Source organism: Anopheles ziemanni, chromosome 2 (assembly GCF_943734765.1).
Source record: "Anopheles ziemanni chromosome 2, idAnoZiCoDA_A2_x.2, whole genome shotgun sequence".
NCBI classification, from domain to species: domain Eukaryota; kingdom Metazoa; phylum Arthropoda; class Insecta; order Diptera; family Culicidae; genus Anopheles; species Anopheles ziemanni.
Genome location: NC_080705.1, coordinates 31,709,899 through 31,728,954, shown reverse-complemented (window position 1 = coordinate 31,728,954; position 19,056 = coordinate 31,709,899). Strand labels below are relative to the sequence as shown.

General features: G+C 45.6%; 1 protein-coding gene across 1 annotated transcript; it reads left to right on the top strand.

Annotated features, from left to right (window-relative positions):
- The first annotated feature begins 9,182 nt into the window (after positions 1-9,182).
- Positions 9,183-14,687, top strand: LOC131293185 (pupal cuticle protein 36-like). The gene is made up of 4 exons (XM_058321268.1): positions 9,183-9,191; positions 13,309-13,577; positions 13,649-13,960; positions 14,039-14,687. Exons 1-4 carry the CDS (start codon positions 9,183-9,185, stop codon positions 14,685-14,687), a joined length of 1,239 nt encoding a protein of 412 aa, XP_058177251.1.
- The last annotated feature ends 4,369 nt before the right edge of the window (positions 14,688-19,056 follow it).

Here is a 19,056-nt window from a genome sequence, read left to right as displayed (position 1 = left end):
CTGTATTGATTGCAAATAAAGAACAACGATTCTTGTGAAAATAACTATCTATTATTTGATTTTTGTTAAGTAATGTGACAAATCAATCGTAATGAAAAATATCACATGCATAACATGAATAAACAGAAGATTTCGTACGAGAGAAAAATTTGAATCTTTTTTATTAAAGTTTTTGACAAATTGCTGATATTTATTTTAAAGACAGATTTTTTTTAAATTTCTTAGCAATGCCAGTTGTTGAACAACGGCGACAGATTTAAAAGATTCGTTTAACACGGGCTGAAATATATTTTTGTACTTTATTCTTAACCGATATTTTCTTATTTTTTTTTTCATGCTTCATCTTCATGCTTCATCTTCATGCTCAATCTTCACGCTTAGTAGAGATTTGGAAGCAATAATGCTCTGATACAAATATTGGTTGTTTCATGTTCTTGCAAAAGTGTTAAAACAAGTGTATAAACTAAGCTATAGGTTTTGTTAAAAAAAACATCGTTTAGTTTTCGTTTTCATATCTAAACACTCATTTTACATTATGCGAATTTTCAGTCGATAAGAATACTCTTTAATATCCGTCCTATCTTCTGATGTCATATCTGTAATACTTGCAGTATATTTGTTAATTGATGAATAAAAAGAGAAAAGCTAAAAATAAATATTGACGTTAAGGGAATAAGTAAATTAGTTACTTCATGAATTATGAACGTATAATGAAGCATATAATTTCATCGAACTATAATAATGTCACAGTCGCTTCAAAAGAATCCATTTGGCGTAGTAACATTGCGAATTCTTTCAAAACAATTAAACTATGTGCAAGTGCTCTTAATGCCGGTACTATCATGCTACTTTCTTAGCGTAAGATAAGATTTTGAATTGTGATCTGTAAAAACGAACATTGAGCGATAGATATCGTTCAAACGGGAAAAACATCTTTAAGTCGTTATTTTTCAAATTCTTGGTTTCTGTTTGCATAAGCATAAACAGACTAGCAGGCTGAGGAACTCCGATGATTTCAACCTATGCTGATATAACATAAGCTACAGGCGCCTTGCACGATCATCGTTGTACTAAAGCTCCGAATGATGTGGAGCTTTCAAATGCTGCGATCATCAGTGAACTCATCATCGAGCTTCCATGATCAATAAGCATTTCGTGCATTGTTGTTGTACAGATGCAATTTGTTGTCGAAAATTATGTACTCCTTAACAGATGTTTTCCTTAAAACTGTTTACAGATTCTCTACATAATGTATGTTGAAAACAAGTTACAAACAAATGTATAATTATTTTTGTTACAAAGGATATAAAGGGGGGCCACAGATGTGGCACACTCAGTGTGAAAAAATAGACCAATAAAGGACTAATTTTTTAGTTTACTCTGCAAAAGAAATTCTCAAAGAATTCCTTTATTTCGCACTCACGTTGCATTTGCAACAATTTTATATCATGTTAAAAAAGGAACTAAATTATAGAATTACATGAGCATGACCATTCATGATTGCTATTTGAACCAAATTAGATCGAATAGTTAATGGTTCTCGATTGAACTTGTAACGAGCAACATGTACGACCTGCACGTGGATAATGAGTTCCATCAGCATCAACGATCGTGTCACCGTGCATCAGTAAATTGCATTGGCATCTTCCCAGCATAAGTCACCCAAGCATAAGCAGTTCCGGTTTGCCCTTTACGGTTCAAACACCTGCGCTTGCTCATCGCAGCTCGGATCGTTGGATGAATCAGCCGCAAAACGTGCGACAAACACGAGATCCGATTTCTTGCCGCCTCGTGTTTCGTCGAGTTCCCCCCTCTCTCGGGCACCTTCGTGTTCCACGACGGGTCCTACAGCAACGCTTCACCTCGCGCAGACATTGTAGTCGTGGGGAAAAATCCGCGTCGCTCCACGATCAGCTGTGGCACCATCCAAAACAGCCGCTAATCACCGACGGTGGCAATCATCTCACGAGTGCTCTCGTCGAGATCGTGTCATTTTGTGTCGCGTTCTCCCAGCGCCCCAGAATGTTCACCCTTCCCCCTGCCGGCACACAGCCACATGACGCTAAGAACACGATCCGACTTCGAGCGAGTGGAAGGAGAATTTATCTATTCGATTCAACGCCGGAACGATGGCTACAAATTTGCATCGAAATCATAAGCGAAACGTTTGCGGCGTGAAGTACCACGGCATGCGTCGAGAGCGGTGGGTGGTGGGGTGGAGGTGTTCATGGAGGAAATTTATGTTCCGAAAATTAACCTTTTGCTGAAGAGGACACAAAGCGATGCGCCAAACTGAATACGCTATCGAAATCCCTTCACTCCTGATGATAACATCCAGCGGGTACAGCTTGCTGAAAACCCGGGGGTTTCAATCAACACATGACACAACACAAGGTTGTCCGCACTAACAAGGAGCTTTGAATGCACTATGGTAGATCGAACAGTCTGTAAAGATGATTACCAACCGGCTCACATTACAGCGTGACTGTTTTTGGCATGGGCGAGGTACTCTCGTCCAAAGGCTGGAAATGTTTCGGGCGACAAAAACACTTTTGCAAACGAAAATTCTTTTCCTTTCGATCCGCCAAACGATGGCCGACGATGAAGTAATTAACGGCGGATGACGGATGGCGATAGTGAGCGCGTTTGGCCTCCGACTGACATTATCCAGCTGGGCTCATATTCTCAGCCCCAGACTTATTGCCAAAACTGCCCGTTGACCGAAGATGGCAAACGGTGGTTTTAATGAGCGAAGAAGAGAAAGGCAATCGCACGATGGTGCGGACCGGCTGCAAATTGAATAAGATGGAAAGTTTTATTAATTATGAAATTTCGAAATCACTAAACCACGATGTAAATGCGGCAGCCGGTATGGATTCGAGTGGAGTGACCCGCTCAGAAAACCTAACTAGAGCAAGCAAGCGGGTGCGTCGGCTGGGATGGACATTTGTTTGACGTTTCCCTAGGGGTACGTGAGATATGCTTTAGAAGATCTTGCCTAATGCCTGTAGTATCTGTCATCCAGTCAACGCATTTTCACGCCAATATTATGTCTAATCCATCGCTAGAGATTACGGTACCCTTTCGCAAAGCTCCTTAAAGGTTGCACCCGCGGATCTCGTGCTCGTGCTCGAGAAACATTTTTCGGCCGAGGGGGCGCACTGCACTGCAGCTGTGTGCTTGGCTTGGCATCTAGCAATCACGGATCAATCATAAGTCGACCTTATTCTCCATTACGACGGCCGGTGCAGCCGACGACAGCCGAAAACCCCGGCGCGCATCCAAATGTCAAATCATTCGTTTTGATGATGGCCCGGCACGAGACTGATTTGCCACAATTTGCTAAAATTAGTTCTATAATCCCAACCCCCCCACAGACTAGTTCCGCCTAGAAGACGAACTAGGCAGCATGTGCAGCATGCCGACGCTCTGCTTCCAGTACGTTTGGTTAATGTTTTTTTTTCTCTCTCCTCCAACTCCATCTCGTTTATTCGATCCATTATCCCTCCCGCAAGACGAAAGGTTTTTCCCTCGCGCCTCGCGTACGTTCCACGAAGGAGCATCTGCCGAGCGCCAGTAACGTACTATATACGGCCATACGGTGGCAAACAAGGGTGTCCCGGAGGGAACACTCCACCGTTGAGGGGGGGAAGTGCGTGTGGCGCGGGAAGTGCAAACCCGGGGCAACCCTATAATCTGACCAACCTTTGCTCTTTCCGTTTTGCGCCGTTTTCAGAGCCAAGGCCGCGCGCGATGCGTCCGTCGTACGCGAGCACGCTCGTTCTCGAGCGTCAAGTCAAGTTCCTGAGTGCCAAGTAGTACAGTGACAGTAGTGTACCCAGGACCCAAACGGGGAGCATTCCCACCCACCCCTGCTACCTTGGCCAGCGTTAATAATAACACACCGTACCGAACAGCACGCATGTACTGAAACCGATCGCCAAGGTGATCCTATTAAAGCTCGCGCCCGAATGTGAATCGCACGAAACAAAACATCCACCGAGCGGCAGCCGGTCGGTTCTGGCGTGAATCTGCCTTTCGGTGCACTATTGGGCAGGCGGTGGTGGAAGGGGTGAGAGGAAACGGGGGTACCGTGTGTTGCACTTTGTCGAGAGCCTCGTGTTTCGAGATGCTACCAGATTGGAGGCTGATTTTTAGTCAAATGCTAGTGCAAAACGGCAAAGAATGGCAAGTCAGAAGTGCACTCGCGCGGTGATTTGTGTGCGACTACAAGCGACGAACGCATCCTCGGTGATGGATGCAGGCCCAAGGGTACACGATCACTTTCGGATCGAGAGCAGTTTTGCTGCGGTTTTGACGTTCGATTCGACACATTCTCATCGGTAAACTTGAAATCAGTACGCTTTTAGTTTATCACAAAAAGTAACAAGCTAATCTTGGCTCATCAAATAACAACGGGTGCGAATTGTGTAGGACAAGGACCACCCGTTCTTTGTCGCACTCTCCTACCGACCGCTCTAAAAGATGCCCTCCGTACAAACGACTTCCCTACCTTGGGGACGGTGAAAGGGTGTCGTCCACATGTCGCCGTGTCTCCCATCCGAGATCCTTTCCCCGAAGATGCACCCTCCGGTCCGGGGGGGGGGGAGACGGCGAACGGGCGCATCCTTGATGGAAGATGCGATAAAGCACTTATGAGTTCCCTTCCCCCATCGACCACCGATCGATTAGCGATGAGTAACCGGAGCTCGGTGCTTTGTTAGGGGTTTATAGTTTACGAGCAGAACAAATAAACGATGCCGCGGTCATCCGCCAGCGACAGCCAGGTTGGCGATCGTGTAGCGTCAAAATTCATGATTACTAGGGCCGCCGTCATGCTTACGGTTTGCCCAGAGCGCTGCGCGCGCCAGCAGAGGTACTTAAGGGTGACATTAATTGACGTACATGCTTAGCGGGACGGTCATACCGCCGGGTTGGATGGGAGAATGTGGAATGGGAATCGTTTAAATGGGCACATTTTGTGCAAGGAGGGTAATTTAATTTTAATTTTATTGTACTGTTTATTTAACGACGAGGTTCGATCAATGAAGATATAGATTTTCGGTGGGTTGAGTACGTCGTTAACTTTACCAATTTTTATGTATTTTTCGAAAAAAAAACAACTAGCATCCATGTTATACAGCGTGATCATCCAAATTGCTATATTATATTGTTTTTATACGATCAAAAATATTAAATTACAGACCGGATCATGGATTATTCCAATTCCACGAAACCCTATAATATTTGCAAAGCAAGAAGCAAAAAAAATTGCATAATCATTATTTATCAAACTATTTAAAAAAAATGAATCTAATTTACGAAACCTTGAGAACAGATTATGGACTGCAATGTTCTATTATTCTGTAACTACTATTATTGAAAAGGAATTATACATGGGTCGGTTATTTTCATAAATAACAGAAATCGATGTTTTCTTTATTTAAAGCAATAGGTTTAATCGAAAATTCAGTAATCAGCAGCGGTTTCACTGTTTGATTGAGATTTGAGGGAGTTTCATCGACCGAAGCAAATTACAAATTTTATGTTTTTTTAAGTTAATTTATTTGTGTCAGAAAATGGCTTGACCGTATACTTAATTACAAGTTTAAATACACGGTAAATACGGACATACTACTACGAACTATAAGCGGCGACAAGAAGCATTCTTGCTTTTTCCGTTACGGCTCGTTATTTAACGTTAATGCCCGACCATGCTGCGGACAGGAATGTCCTCACGTACAACATGTGAACAACAACATAATCACTCTTCTCGCTTCGGGACATATCAATCGCGTCTCCTTCCGGCTCATCTACCGCACGGGAAGGATATCTGGTTAAACCTTCCCGACGTGTCCTGGACAAATCAAACCTGTCGGAAGCGTGCCCACCTTGGACCGTACGCCACCAGCGCGTATCCTTAGAGGAAATCAATTAAATCATTATCCTATCAGACGCAACCGCCGAACCGTCACCAGTTCCACTTTAACCCAACCGGAGGGGCCAACCACATTCAGGGGTAATTATTGCATCAATCGGAAACCTTTCGATCGCGCCGAAGGGTCCAAATGTCAAAAGACGGCTCGCGTACGATGCGATCGATCGAGGATGGAGAGGAGATCTGATTCGATCGGTTCTTAATTTTCGCATCACATGATCATGACTCGTCTCCGTTCCTCGTTTCCCTGGACGGAATTTTCCTCCCCCCGTGCGCGCATCCTCGTGTCGCCTGACAAAATGTAGGTCATCGTTCAACCCATCACCCCGCCGGATCGATGTGATTACGATCTTTCGGCGCGCGGATCACGTGCCTCTTCGCTTCTGCACAAATAGAATTAAATAATCGTAGAAAAAAGACTGGGTGCGACTGCGCTTCTTCATGTGGCCGCCACCGGCGCTGGATGGTGCCAAAGATCTACGGTGCAATCGGTGATGATAACGAGGGTTTGTTTCCCGGCCGATCGCTTCTGCATTTCCACTCCCGCGTTCCCGAATGATACCGCCGGCGATAAATATCCACCAGCCCGGTCTGCGCAATCGCCACCACACACACACACACATTAACCCTTTCACGACCGTAAGCTATTCAAGACTAAAATTGGCAAAACAACACAATATTTTGGCTATTTGGGGTGTATAATAAGAGAATATCACCAGAAAAACCTAGCAGTATGTGTAGGTTTTTTATAATTTCATGGGAAATATTTTTTTTATGAACCATAAAAGTCAATAAATGACCAGTATAGTTGTGATATCGGAATTTATTTTATTTGCTTTCCACTACAAATAACATAATAAAAATTCTAAAAAAAAGAGTTTATCCATTTCTATGAGAAAAATAGTGAATTCATCAACTTGCCAAATACTAAGTTTTTGTTGTTGGTTGCACGCACAAATGGTTTGGTTTTGGAGCAATTAATTTTGATAGTTCTTTTTTGTTTATTCGTTCAGAAAGTCATTTTCCGCCTATGACATAATGTTTTCTTTGATGTTTCGTTTCAAAAGTATCGTTTTGATAATAGTTGAACAAACAGTAACGAGTTTTGTAGATGGGAAAAATGTTTCCCTTGGTCGTGAAAGGGTTAAACCGCGACTGCAATCGTGATGCACCGGCATCGGCATGCATCGGCACATAGTGCACGGTTGATTGCACTCCTCCCTGTGCCGCTCCATTTCACACTCGATTTTTGCTCCAATATCATCGAAGATGCCGGTAGTTGCAACAAACTTTCTGCACGAATCTTCGAAGCTGGCGTTCTGGCGATTGGAAAAGGCGCCGATTGGGAAAGAGTGAAACCCATTTGGCCAACCCCGTGAAAACCCGTGTTTTCCAGCCCTTGTTTGCATGTCCCCCTTTCGGGAAGGGAAGAAACTGGCGCCGCTTCGATGGCGCAAAAAAAAAGTGTCCGATCAAAACCGAACACCTACGCGAAGATGCGCCGATGCTTCTCGTTCTCGTGCACCTTGCACTTGGTTTCAGCGTGTTGGCCCACTTAGACACCGAAATCGGCAGGAAATCGGCTGATCAATAGCATTTCGAGCGATTGCATCTAGCCCGATCGGGGCTCGATTGTTCCAGTGTGCTACAATTGGGTGCATTACCGGAGATGGATGAGAACCTAGCGGACCCATTTGTGCAGCAACCTTCTTCGCCGATGAAATGGCTCCAAATTGATCCCATTTTGTTGCGTTATTAGCCACGAACTGTTCGATGGTTTGTCGTTTCCCATGCTACTGCTTGGTTCCCATGGGAACGCGATACTCTTCTCAAATATCCTTTCACTTGTATGCAAGTTGTAAAAGTCTGGCGAATGCGATTACTTCGCCGCCTTATCACTCCGGCAGGATCATTAATGTCGTTCGGGGTGATGTTATCAGAAGCGCTCTCGAGGGAAGGACGTACGATCAGCTACACAATGCACCGCGCGTCGCTCATTTCCATAAACAAATGGCATCCCTGCCCTTTTTGCGCGAGGGCCAAAAAGGAATTATGAATCAACGGTCCTCCCTTGCGAGGGAATATTCTTGAACTTCAATTCAAAACACCCCCGTAGTCAATGGTAAGGTTCTTTACCTACCTCGTACCTCTACGTTGAGCAGAGGAAAACAATACCAGCCAGCGGTTGGTTCTATCGGATTTGCCTAATGCCTAAACTGCACCACCGGAGACAACCCTGACAGCTGAGGTCCAACCTCCCCGTCGAGATCTGTCAGATTTGCGATACTACATAGCGCTACTAAACACGCGGTGTAACAAAACGGTGTAAACATTGGTGGAGCCGGTGATCGTAAATTGGAGAACGTTATTTATTGCATACGCCCGGAGCAAGCAACCAAACTGAATGATTCCGCCGATGACAGCCCGTTTGTTTTCGTATTGTTACCTGATTATCCTCTTTGGAATCAATCATTGGCAAGTCATAACATTTGTCAGAAGAACTATCTATCAGGTTATAATTCGTTCCGTTTCCAATCCGAACTGTTTGAGCCAAATACACTTATTTTATTCTATGTTTCTTTACTTTAAATAATATTATTAAGGACAAATTCTATTTTATTATTTGGTTCCAAATTTGGAGTAATTATATTTTTACTTTTTTCAACTACTGAATTTAATTTCATTTTATTGTACATGGTGTTTATTTTTACATTCCCATTACGCAGTTTTTCGAAACTTCCAGCCTCGTGCCGATTTGGAGACCCCCTTCAGCCTTTCTCTTTCCGCTCGAAGCCCAATCCCACCAATCAAGCAGCCCAGTTCCATCAGTGCAGATATCAATGTGAGGTTTTTCGCGAGGTGCCGATTCTCTCCGGCCCACCACCCAGAATGCGGCTTCGGGTCGCGGCACCGTGCGCTAGAGAAAGAGGGATTTTATGCTTTCGATCCGAGCATCGATGCCACCGCAGCCTCCGCGCGCCGATGCAGCGGATTATATATAAAGCAGAACCTACCGCTCAGGCAACACATTCGGATTTGTGCCTCTTCCTACTGTGGAGTGTCATCCAATTCAGCGGTGTCTAGTGGTCGGTTCGTGGTTGCCCGTGTCAGTGCTCCTTGACGGCTGCGGCGTGCAGTTTTTGCCTTCCCAGTTGCACGCGCAACTGCAACATCGGAGCGGTTCGGTGATACAAAGCAGCAGTACTCCAGACTCTCAGTGTGTGATTTACCAGTGTTTGCCAGCATGAAATTCGTAAGTGGACTTTATAATGTTTTGAGTAGATGAAAATGTAATGTGTGAAATCCATTCCTAAAATATTGTTCAAACCCCCCAAAAAACAGTTTTTTTATGATAACATCCTAGTTAGAAGATGAAAATAGTGAATTGTCAATTTTGCTTTTGAACACAACACAGAATTCGTTTCTGTAAAATAGAAAATATTATCGAAAATCTTTCTTTTTTTCTTATGAGAGCTTACGTAAAAAAAAATTTGTTACATTTACATAAACCTTGTATCTTGTTTTGTTTACATTTTTTTCGTTTTCTATAATTTATTTTGTTACATTAGCTCTACAACTCTTGTACAACCTTGTATGATTTCGTTTGATATTTTTAATTATGCTAATAAGAATTTTTACAAATCATCAAATCAAATCAAATTGCATTTTACATTAGCAAATCTCAACGCATGGCCCACTCGTCCTTGTAATATTGATTCTATTACCAGCTCAGTTGTAGAATGTTTGCGAAATAAAACACCACTTGGAATCATTCTTATCCCTCAGGCATTTCCTCGGTCAATTTCTTAATCGTTCTTTCGATCCCAATGCCATCCTCGTCCTAGCGCGGCTGCAGAAGCCACTCATCATGCCATTTGTACTAATCGCGCCATCAAAAGCGCGGATTACCATCATCCATGCTTAATGATTAGCTTTGCGACTGCGAATATTTCTCACCTGCACGCCGCCCCCGGGATCAATAGCACTTATGTTACAACCGAGCGGGCGCGGGCAGCTCATTATGATCGCCAATGGGTTGTGTTTTAGCGTTGTTTTCCGATTGGGAAACATTTCGTGGGGGTCGAGCCACCAATCAAAGTTGGACTGCGTCGGAGCCGCGCCGAAGTTCTCGAATCCTAATCCAAATTATCCCCCCGCCGAGCGCGGCCGGCCATCGATCGTCGATCACGCGCCGTGCCGGTTCTCAGGTTCGGCACTTGCCGTTCGAAATAAACTCATCACTACTCGCTTTGAGATCTTTAAGTTTAATTGATTGTAATGATGGAAAACCATCTCCGCTTCCTCCATTATAGGTGCGCACCGGCAAAGGTCATCGCCGAGGTGACCCTATTTTTGCAAAAATTCCAGAAAACCTTGACGACCCACGTCATCGATCGAATGGCACGCGCAGCCACTTGACTGCGGTTGTGTGATGTAATTTTTAACTCCGTCCAATGCAACCGGCGCGAAGAGTCAAAGGCAGAAAATTATTGTTTCTTGATCGGTGCGGGTCTTCCGTGAAGCTTCGGCCTGAAAAAAAAGACCCCATCTTTGATGAAAATGAAGTACCCCTTCAAGAAAATTCAAAACATGCGATTAAACACACTGATTAAGCGCCGAGCGCAATTTGCCTCAATGTCCATTGCCGCGAGGGTCAACCCGCTGGCGATCGATTAAGTGTGCGCACTCCGCAGGTGTTGAAGGAGGCGTAGGAGCCCGTATCGCTAGCTGATAAACTGCATCTGCCCGGGGATTGCAACAACGGTTTCCCGGCCGTTTCGTACCGCGACCAAACCCGGTGAAAGGCAAGCATAATCCGATTGTCTGACGGCGTTATGTTAACGGTCGTTCGCCCGACCGATGCTATTTTTGAGCAGTTTCAAAGCCTTCGAGTAGTCGCTTTTGCTTTCGGCCAATCTCCACACTCCATCGGTGCAACCATTTTGGGTCTTACTCAAGTCGCTTTATTGAGATGTAATACCATTTTTGAGATTGAGGCACAGCTTGTACCATCTTCAAATTCGGCAAATGACTGCGAAATGAATTCCACCGCTCGCGGGTTCTAGAAATGAGCCAATTTCCTCTCCTTCGTCAGTGATCAAATAATACGGTGAAGAAGGAACAAAACAATCACACACGTAAACCGCACATTTTGCGAAAGGTCAAACCATGTGCAGGTACATCTTTCCCGTTGCACGACCAATCCAAAGCTGTCGACAGCGTCGTGTACGAAGGCGACGTCGAAACTACGTCGACATAAATGGGGATCGAGAATCATCTTCTAAATGCTACCGATCACGTGGGTTAACTGGCGCACCGTAATGCTCCTGGCAGGGGTTAAACTGGCAACATCGTTACTCATGTATTGACTTGCCAACCGGCTCCCGGTGCTACCAGCGCGCAGCAAATGCTTTGGACCGACCGACAGCCAATAGCCGTGCCGTAAGGAAGGTGTGGCACAAGAAAAATGTTCATGTCCGCAGGAGATCTGCATTCCCCGATTCAAACGAGTAGCTCGTTGGTTACATGATTGATGGTGTCCGATCGGTGCCCTACCAGACCAGGAAGGGAAACAATAAGCGGAATGCCAGATATTTGATCTTCTTCTGGACTTAGGACAATTATATTTACGACAATATTTAAAAAAAAACTAAGCTAAACACGTTTGTCAGCTTTTTGATAGGTGGTATATTCTATTCCTCCTATAACAGATTTCTTTTATTCGCAGCACGTAAGTGGACTGTCACACTTCTTTAAAAAAAAGCATCTTCTGGATTAGGTCCTTCTAAATTATAGTTTTCAAATATTTAACGAGATTTTAAATGTAAAAGCTACATATTTAGTTTTGGCATTTTGTAATAGTAAAAACCAAAACATTTGGAAGATTCTTTAGATTCAAGCAGTGTTATTGTGTATGAACTAAAAATCCTACAAGAATTTGTTTCAAAGCATCTGCATCTATAAAATGGCTTGCAGAATGATACGAGCAATTTGATATTCTACTTCAATCTGAGTAAACTAGAGCTTGTTTTGGTATTTTTCAACCGAAAAGATGCAGGACGTATATAAATGGCATTCTTAAGCATAGTTAGAGTAGATAATTAAGGTGCACGGGTTTCTGTAGTATAGATGAGGGGTTATAATTTAACTTATTTTTAACAGAGTCATTTAAAAAATAAGCTACAAATAGGTAATAAGGTGATAAAAAGGAAGAATTTAGGTAAATGTTTTCCGAAGGAAGGTGGTAAAATAGAAGAGTTTTTAATTTTCATTATTAAAGCAAGATTTCCACGCAATAGAGATTTTCAAACATAATGGGTTGAAATACTTTTACGCAAAGTATCACTATAGCACTCTTGCCCTAATTCACACAGATTTGACAGCACGATTACCCTCAACAGAACGCAGGTTAAGTGTGTGTGGCACAACAACCGACGAAAGCATGAAAGGTTTATCAGTTAAGCAGCAAAACGGCCAAGAACGTCGCACGGGGTAAGGTCAGCATAATTATGTTGCTACAACGCTTTCGGGATTCCCTGCATCCGAGCAAACCGATTTCGCCATCAAGCGTGACTTTACTCCACGAAAGTGTTTCTATACCCCTTCCATACCCGTTCAATCCCTAATCCATAGTAACTTCTTTCCTTCGTCTCTCGTTCATTTATTTTGTGTACTACTAAACAAAGTCAAAGGCAAAGAAGTTTTGCATCATTGCGGTTTTGTCTGAAGATGCTCTTTTCTTCCCATGCTATTGGTTTCGGTATGTGCCATTGAAATTCACTCGCAAAATCGGCACCATGTCGGTATGACTGATTGTCTCCCAGCGAGCTAGCCTTCGGAACGAACCGTTCTCGCTCGCTCGGAGTCGTTGATTTCAAGCCTGCAGCGCATCGAAGCAGCGCGCTGACGCATTGTGCAAACCTCTTTACAATTCGACCAGTTCCAGTTTCAGTTCCATTCTGGCCGATAAGAGAAGTGGAGCAGACGGCCGTAAAATCCATACCGTGATCGGGATGGGAAACACAATCCCCCATTTATGCAAAAACCTCCCAGCGGGCCCAACAATGTGTGCATTCAAAGCACTTTCAAACATAGCGAACTCGTCAGGTCCGGTGTCATCGGGGTCTTTACGCTTTGATTCGCGATTTCGTCTCGTTTGTGGCTCTATTTTTCTTAATGATAATTTCGTGACCACTCTTCCTCTGCGCTAGCTTGAAGTAACTCGAGGCTTTTATAGGTCAATTGTGCAAGCGCGCGCGCACTCAAACGGAGGTTATGGTCGATTGTGCTGAGCTGCATTTGGAGCCGCGAGCCGTTTTATTCTCCTTTTATCTATTTCCCCCCTCGCTCTAAATCTCCCGTCCACTTAGATCCTACTAACGACGCTTGTGGCGGCCTGTTCATGTGCCCGCCTGGACAACAACTACTTGCCTCCACCGGGAGCAGCAGCGGCAGGTGGCGGTCCCGGCCTGACAGCACCCTCTCCTTCGGCGGGTGGATTCGGTAGCAAACCGCCGGGTGGTGGTGGAGGTCCTGCAGGAGGATTCGGTGGACCAGGAGGAGTAGCTCCCGGTGGGGGCGGTTTCGGTGGCGCTGGGCCTAGTGCGGGCGGTTTTGGAGGTCCAGGAGCTCGACCAGGTATGTCCGAGAACTAAATGGGGATCCCTAAGGGATTGGAGGGTTTGACGAAGCGTCTGATAACCTACACCTTTCCTTAGGAGGTGCTCCGGCTGGTGGACGCCCCAGTGCACCCTCTCCTGCCTATGGACCTCCTTCTGGAGGATTCGGTGGTGGAGCACCCTCTGCATTTGGCGGCGGTGGTGGTGCTGGTGGTGCTGGTGGAGGCCCATCGTCCTTTGGAGGAAGTTCTGGTGCCCCGTCGGGAGGTTTCGCTCCCAGTTCCGGTGGGTTCGGTGGTGGTTCCCCTGCAGCAGCTCCAGCCCCGGCTGGCCCTAGCCAACCCCCAATTGAGATCATCTCCTACGAGAACATGAACAACGGTGACGGAAGCTACAAGTACAGGTTTGTGTGATAGAATACCTTTGTCTCGAACTCCTTGGATACACTTATTTAATTTCTCCCTTTGCCTACAACATCCAGCTATGAAACGGCCAACGGTATCAAGGTTCAGGAACAGGGTGAGGTTAAGAACAAGGGCTCAGAGAATGAGATCCAGAGTGTGCAAGGTTCGTACTCGTACACCGCTCCGGACGGTCAGGTCATCACGGTAACGTACATTGCCGACGAGAACGGCTTCCAGCCGCAAGGAGACCATCTGCCCACACCACCACCCATTCCGGAGGAAATTCGCAAGGGATTGGAAGCGATCGCTGCCGCTCAGGCTGCCGGAGGTGGTGCGTCCCCGGGAGGACCTAGCGGAGGCTACCCGAGCGGAGCTGGTGGTGGTCAGCCATCTCAGGGCGGCTATCCGGGTTCGGTGACCGGTTCCGGAGGATACCCAGCGGGGGCCGGTGGTCCCGGAGCTCCGTCCGGTCAGCGTCCGTCAGGAGCCGGAGCAGGACAAGGTGGTTATCCGAGTGGGCCAGCGGGTGGCACGGGATCAGGATATCCGGCGGCAGGAGGACCAGGAGGAGCGGCTGGCTATCCGGCGGCTGGAGGACCGGGAGGAGCGGCTGGCTATCCAGGACCGGGCGGTCCAGCTGGATCACCCGCCGGATCCCGCCCCAGTGCACCAGGAAGACCGTCCGGCAATGGTTCGTTTAACCCGCAGTCCGGCTACCAGTATTAAAACCCACCTAGATCTACATACCCCACGCCTTCAGTTGAATAACGCAAGATGAACGTCGCTTGCAACAACTAAAACAAAACAACGAGCAGGAGAAAAAGCAGATGATTGTTGAAACGATTCATTCCCACACTGTAAATAAGGTTAAATGGAACGGTTGAAATAAATGTGAAAAACACTCGAAATCTCTGGTAGTACCTCTTCTTTTCGCCATTACGCGTCCACATCTTTCCAGAGGGGCGGACGTTGCGTCAGCCGTGCAATGCTTGAACTTGAACTTGATCGAACGGAGGGTGCGCGAAAGAAGGTCGTCTGCTGGACACGCCGCTGAAAGAAGACGCATGAATGAAAACGGGTTTTTCGCATCGAAAGCGCAGCAAAACCGGTGTCGGTTGTAAAACCTTCGGCAGCAGGTCGAGAGGCGGGTGCCCGGGAGGAAAGTGTGGTTTGCGAGATAAATCCAACATCTCTTGAACGAGTTGCCAATACGTGACAGATGCGCCTGGTGAGTATGCAATTTTTAGTACCTCAGAGGAGTATACCGTTAGGCGTTCATAGTCGATTACAGAGGATGTTGGTCAAACATGGATATCACCGTTCGGTTGATAAATATCTCCTGCTTCGAGGTACAATTCTAGATCGAACGTGATGTGTAAACATTAATACCCATTAACTTCAACACATGTTCGCTGCTGATGTAATTTATCATCCTATTTGAATAATGTCCGCACCTCCAACGCAGTCACGAGCCCATCAATTACGGGCACGCTCGGTGAATGTCATTCGGCCGCTCATAATAGCTGCTCGGGATATTATTGACAGACAAATTGATTTATGCCCAATGCTCGCGGAAGCTCAGTGAAGGTGTTGGGAAGTAACGAGAACGCTCGACGGTGTGCTCGGTCACGAAACGAGCCGACACGCCTGGCACCCTACCGCCAGTTAAGCATAAACACAGTGTGTGTATAACATAATTTGTACAAGTCAATTTAAGCACCCTCCCGAACGGCTTCGAGAGCCCTTCATGGATATGGATCTCTAATCCGGTCGAAATCGGCCAAAAAAGTCGTGACATATTCAAGCAGTGCCAAGCAGCGCTTTACTTCACATCTTTATGCCGCCATTGAGTGCCATCCAATGATGCGCCCTATTTGGGTTTCCAACGCTTAAACCCGCAGCCAAGCCAAGCAGGACGATGATATCCTTCAAGCGGCCTTATCTGCACCGCATGAGGATATCGATCCGGGTAGGAGTCGATTTACTTCCCAGAAGTTTTCGCCTCTCAGCTCGGTTCTCACTCGCTCAGCACTTATGGTTGAGTTTAGTATTTTCTGAAATGTCATCCTCATGTGGCAAACGGTCTTCTTTGCCCACCGAGATTTCTCCCATGTCCGTGAGTCGTGACATTAGCACACCGGAGGGGTCCAGGCTTGGCGCTGTTTTCTTGCCGCCGAAGGAAACCGTAATGCCCTTTCCATATGTGCGCGGTGATGTACGATTGAAATAATGTTGCATGAAACGCTTTGTACCATGCATTAATTATCACCAGGTTCTGTATGGCACTGTTTCCACCCGAAGCCCGATCGGAGCGTCTCGCTTCCGCCGAAATGCCTTATTTGGTGCAGTCGGTTTTGATTGAGTGTGTCGTATTGTATTAAATGGCGCGCGCGAGGCATATTGAGCCGAAAAAGGCTGCCTGCCTGATGTCACTGGCAATCGATAGCCATGTCACAACATGAAAACACATTAAGGGTTTAAATAGTATGATGATAAATAAGTGTGATGTTTCCTCGTGGTTTCCTAAATCAATTTACTTCTTATTACTCGATTGACATATAAAATAGACGGTCTATTGCAACTTAAATGCAACACTTATTTTGTTACAACTACCTACTTTTCTTTTCCAACACACTCTCTATTAGTACATAAACATCTTCTTACTCATTCATCACATATAAATCATCTTAAACCGCCAATAACCTCAAACTGTCCCTAACCGACGTCTCTATTTATATTCCTCAACAAGATAAGCCATCTTAAGTTCACGGGTGTAACATTCACCTCATTCCACTTAATTACCCTCATCTCTGGCCTACCATCATACTCGGGCGTTACACACACTTGTGAGAACAACAGCAGACGTGGCGTAGGTCATTCCAGCCGTTAATCCAGTTGCCGAAACTTTTGACATTTTTTTCTCTTTTTACGCGCCTTCAGCCCTATGCTTCTGACAGTGCTAAAAAAAAGAGCACAAACCGGTACGGCACGCGGAGGATTCCTTCACCTTAAAGCCCTCTTCAGCCGACAACGTGTTACACCGACCGATGTAACGTACGATTCATTCAGCCGAACGATGTGTCTTCAAAACAGCAGCCCTTTCCATAGGAAAAAAAATCGTCTTCGACTCGACATGAAAAAGCGCCTTTTAAATGGAGAACGAGCAACACGAACAACGAAAAGATGTGGTACTTTTTTATCAGCAAAACGTACGCTCCTCTTTGGAGGTGTCAATTATGCTGACGATAATAAATCAATGCGTCATTGTTGCCCGGTGAAGATTGTGCGGTTTCGGACGACACCTATGCTCCTATGGTGACAACCGTGGGTTTCCGAGCGGGAGGAAATACAACGCCGACCCGCGGGATGCCCGGAGGAATCACGAACGGGCGAGGTGTACCGGTCGGTAGTTGGCAGTTTCGAGCAACAATGATGCTTTTTTTTTGTGCTGTCTCTCGACCACCATGGCCATGGTGCAATCGGTGGCATCGCCGGGCTTCCCATCGGCGGTCGACCTCCAGAACGGAGATCCCACCCCACGACGATTCATAACCCAACGATGACATCCTTTTGCGTAGATGTTCTTTTGCTCTTGCCATACCTTCGTCCGGGAGGGGATTTCTTTTTCTTTCCGTTTTACACGACCATTTTTACATTGAGTCACACACGGTCCGCTTCATAAGGTCACCGCGTTCTGACTCCCGATGACGACCACACGTCCGCTCTGACCGGGTTCGAAGTTCGAACGGTGTCTCCGGCTGGCGTCGCTGCTTAGCGACGCTGTTTGCCCGCCCCGGCACTCGCCGACGGTGACGCCTTCCGATCGGCGGGACGTCGGCGGTGGTCTTGGGGTCGTTTCGCTAAAGGTGAAACTGGTTTTCGTAAAACTGCGCGGAACGCGCAGATCTTCCTTGACATCTTCGCCCGGCAACGGGCACCCCGCTTTCCCATCTCCCCAAGCCCGTGCCCTCCCAGCCCATCGGCGAACCGTCTACCAGTCGTAATTGATAACTTGATTCTCTACGCCGCGTCCTCCCGACGGTTTGCCGCGTGGACTACACTGTGTGTGCCATTTCATATGGCATGTGTTCCTACCGATGCTACCGTTAGAGCCATGCCGATGTTTTTTGCTCTCTATGGCCGCCACCGTGAAACACCTTTTTGCCATTAGAATCGTTTAATCGGAAGGCAATAATTTGTCATAAGCTGGCCCGGGGAAACATGCTTCGGCAATGGTATTTCCCCATGAATGGACTGCCGGTTTCGGTGGACAAATATGGTAGCATACATAAGGAGTATCATAATAATATTGCCGTTGAAACTGCGCTCACGTAAATCATAGTGCAACAAAGACTTTGTTGGATGGTTTTTGAACCTTTAATAACATCTGACATATTGTTTTGTCCAATGCTAAAAGTTCCTCAATTCTAAAACTATCTCAATGTTTAGTTCTTTTTTATGTTCTAATCGCGAGTTGTATCTTTGTTTTAATGCATCAGGCATAAAACATACATATTTTTACAATAACAACTTGATGGATAAGTTTACCTTCATCTCACTTTCTCATAAATTATATTTTTCCCTGAAAATTTAAATATTCTCAAATTCTTCTCAAATATTCTCACATTCACGTCTCAACTTTTTCATCACTTAATTATTTATATAATTCCTAAAAAAAACTAAGAAACACAAATTACCATCTCGTTCAAAATAGGATTTCATTAAACTTGGTTATTATTTAACGTATGTTTAATATTTATTTGCTACCCTAATATTCAAAGCAGTGATGGACTGGATGATGATCTTAATCTCTCTTCTTGATGGACTGAAACCATAAAACATATAAATCTAAGGTAACCAAAATAACTTGACCAAAATGATCGAAATTGATACGAGCATAACTAAACAAGCTTTATTTTTACTATCGTCTCGATCTAGTTAAATTTGTGGAACATTACAAATCCAGTAAAGAAAGCCCCCGAAACATGCGTAATCTCTTCGCTATCAGTTATGACCTTGCATCGATCCTGCAGCGTAGCCAGTCCGCCAGCGTTTAACCTAATTATCGCGGGCTTGTTTTATTGCACTGTCACCG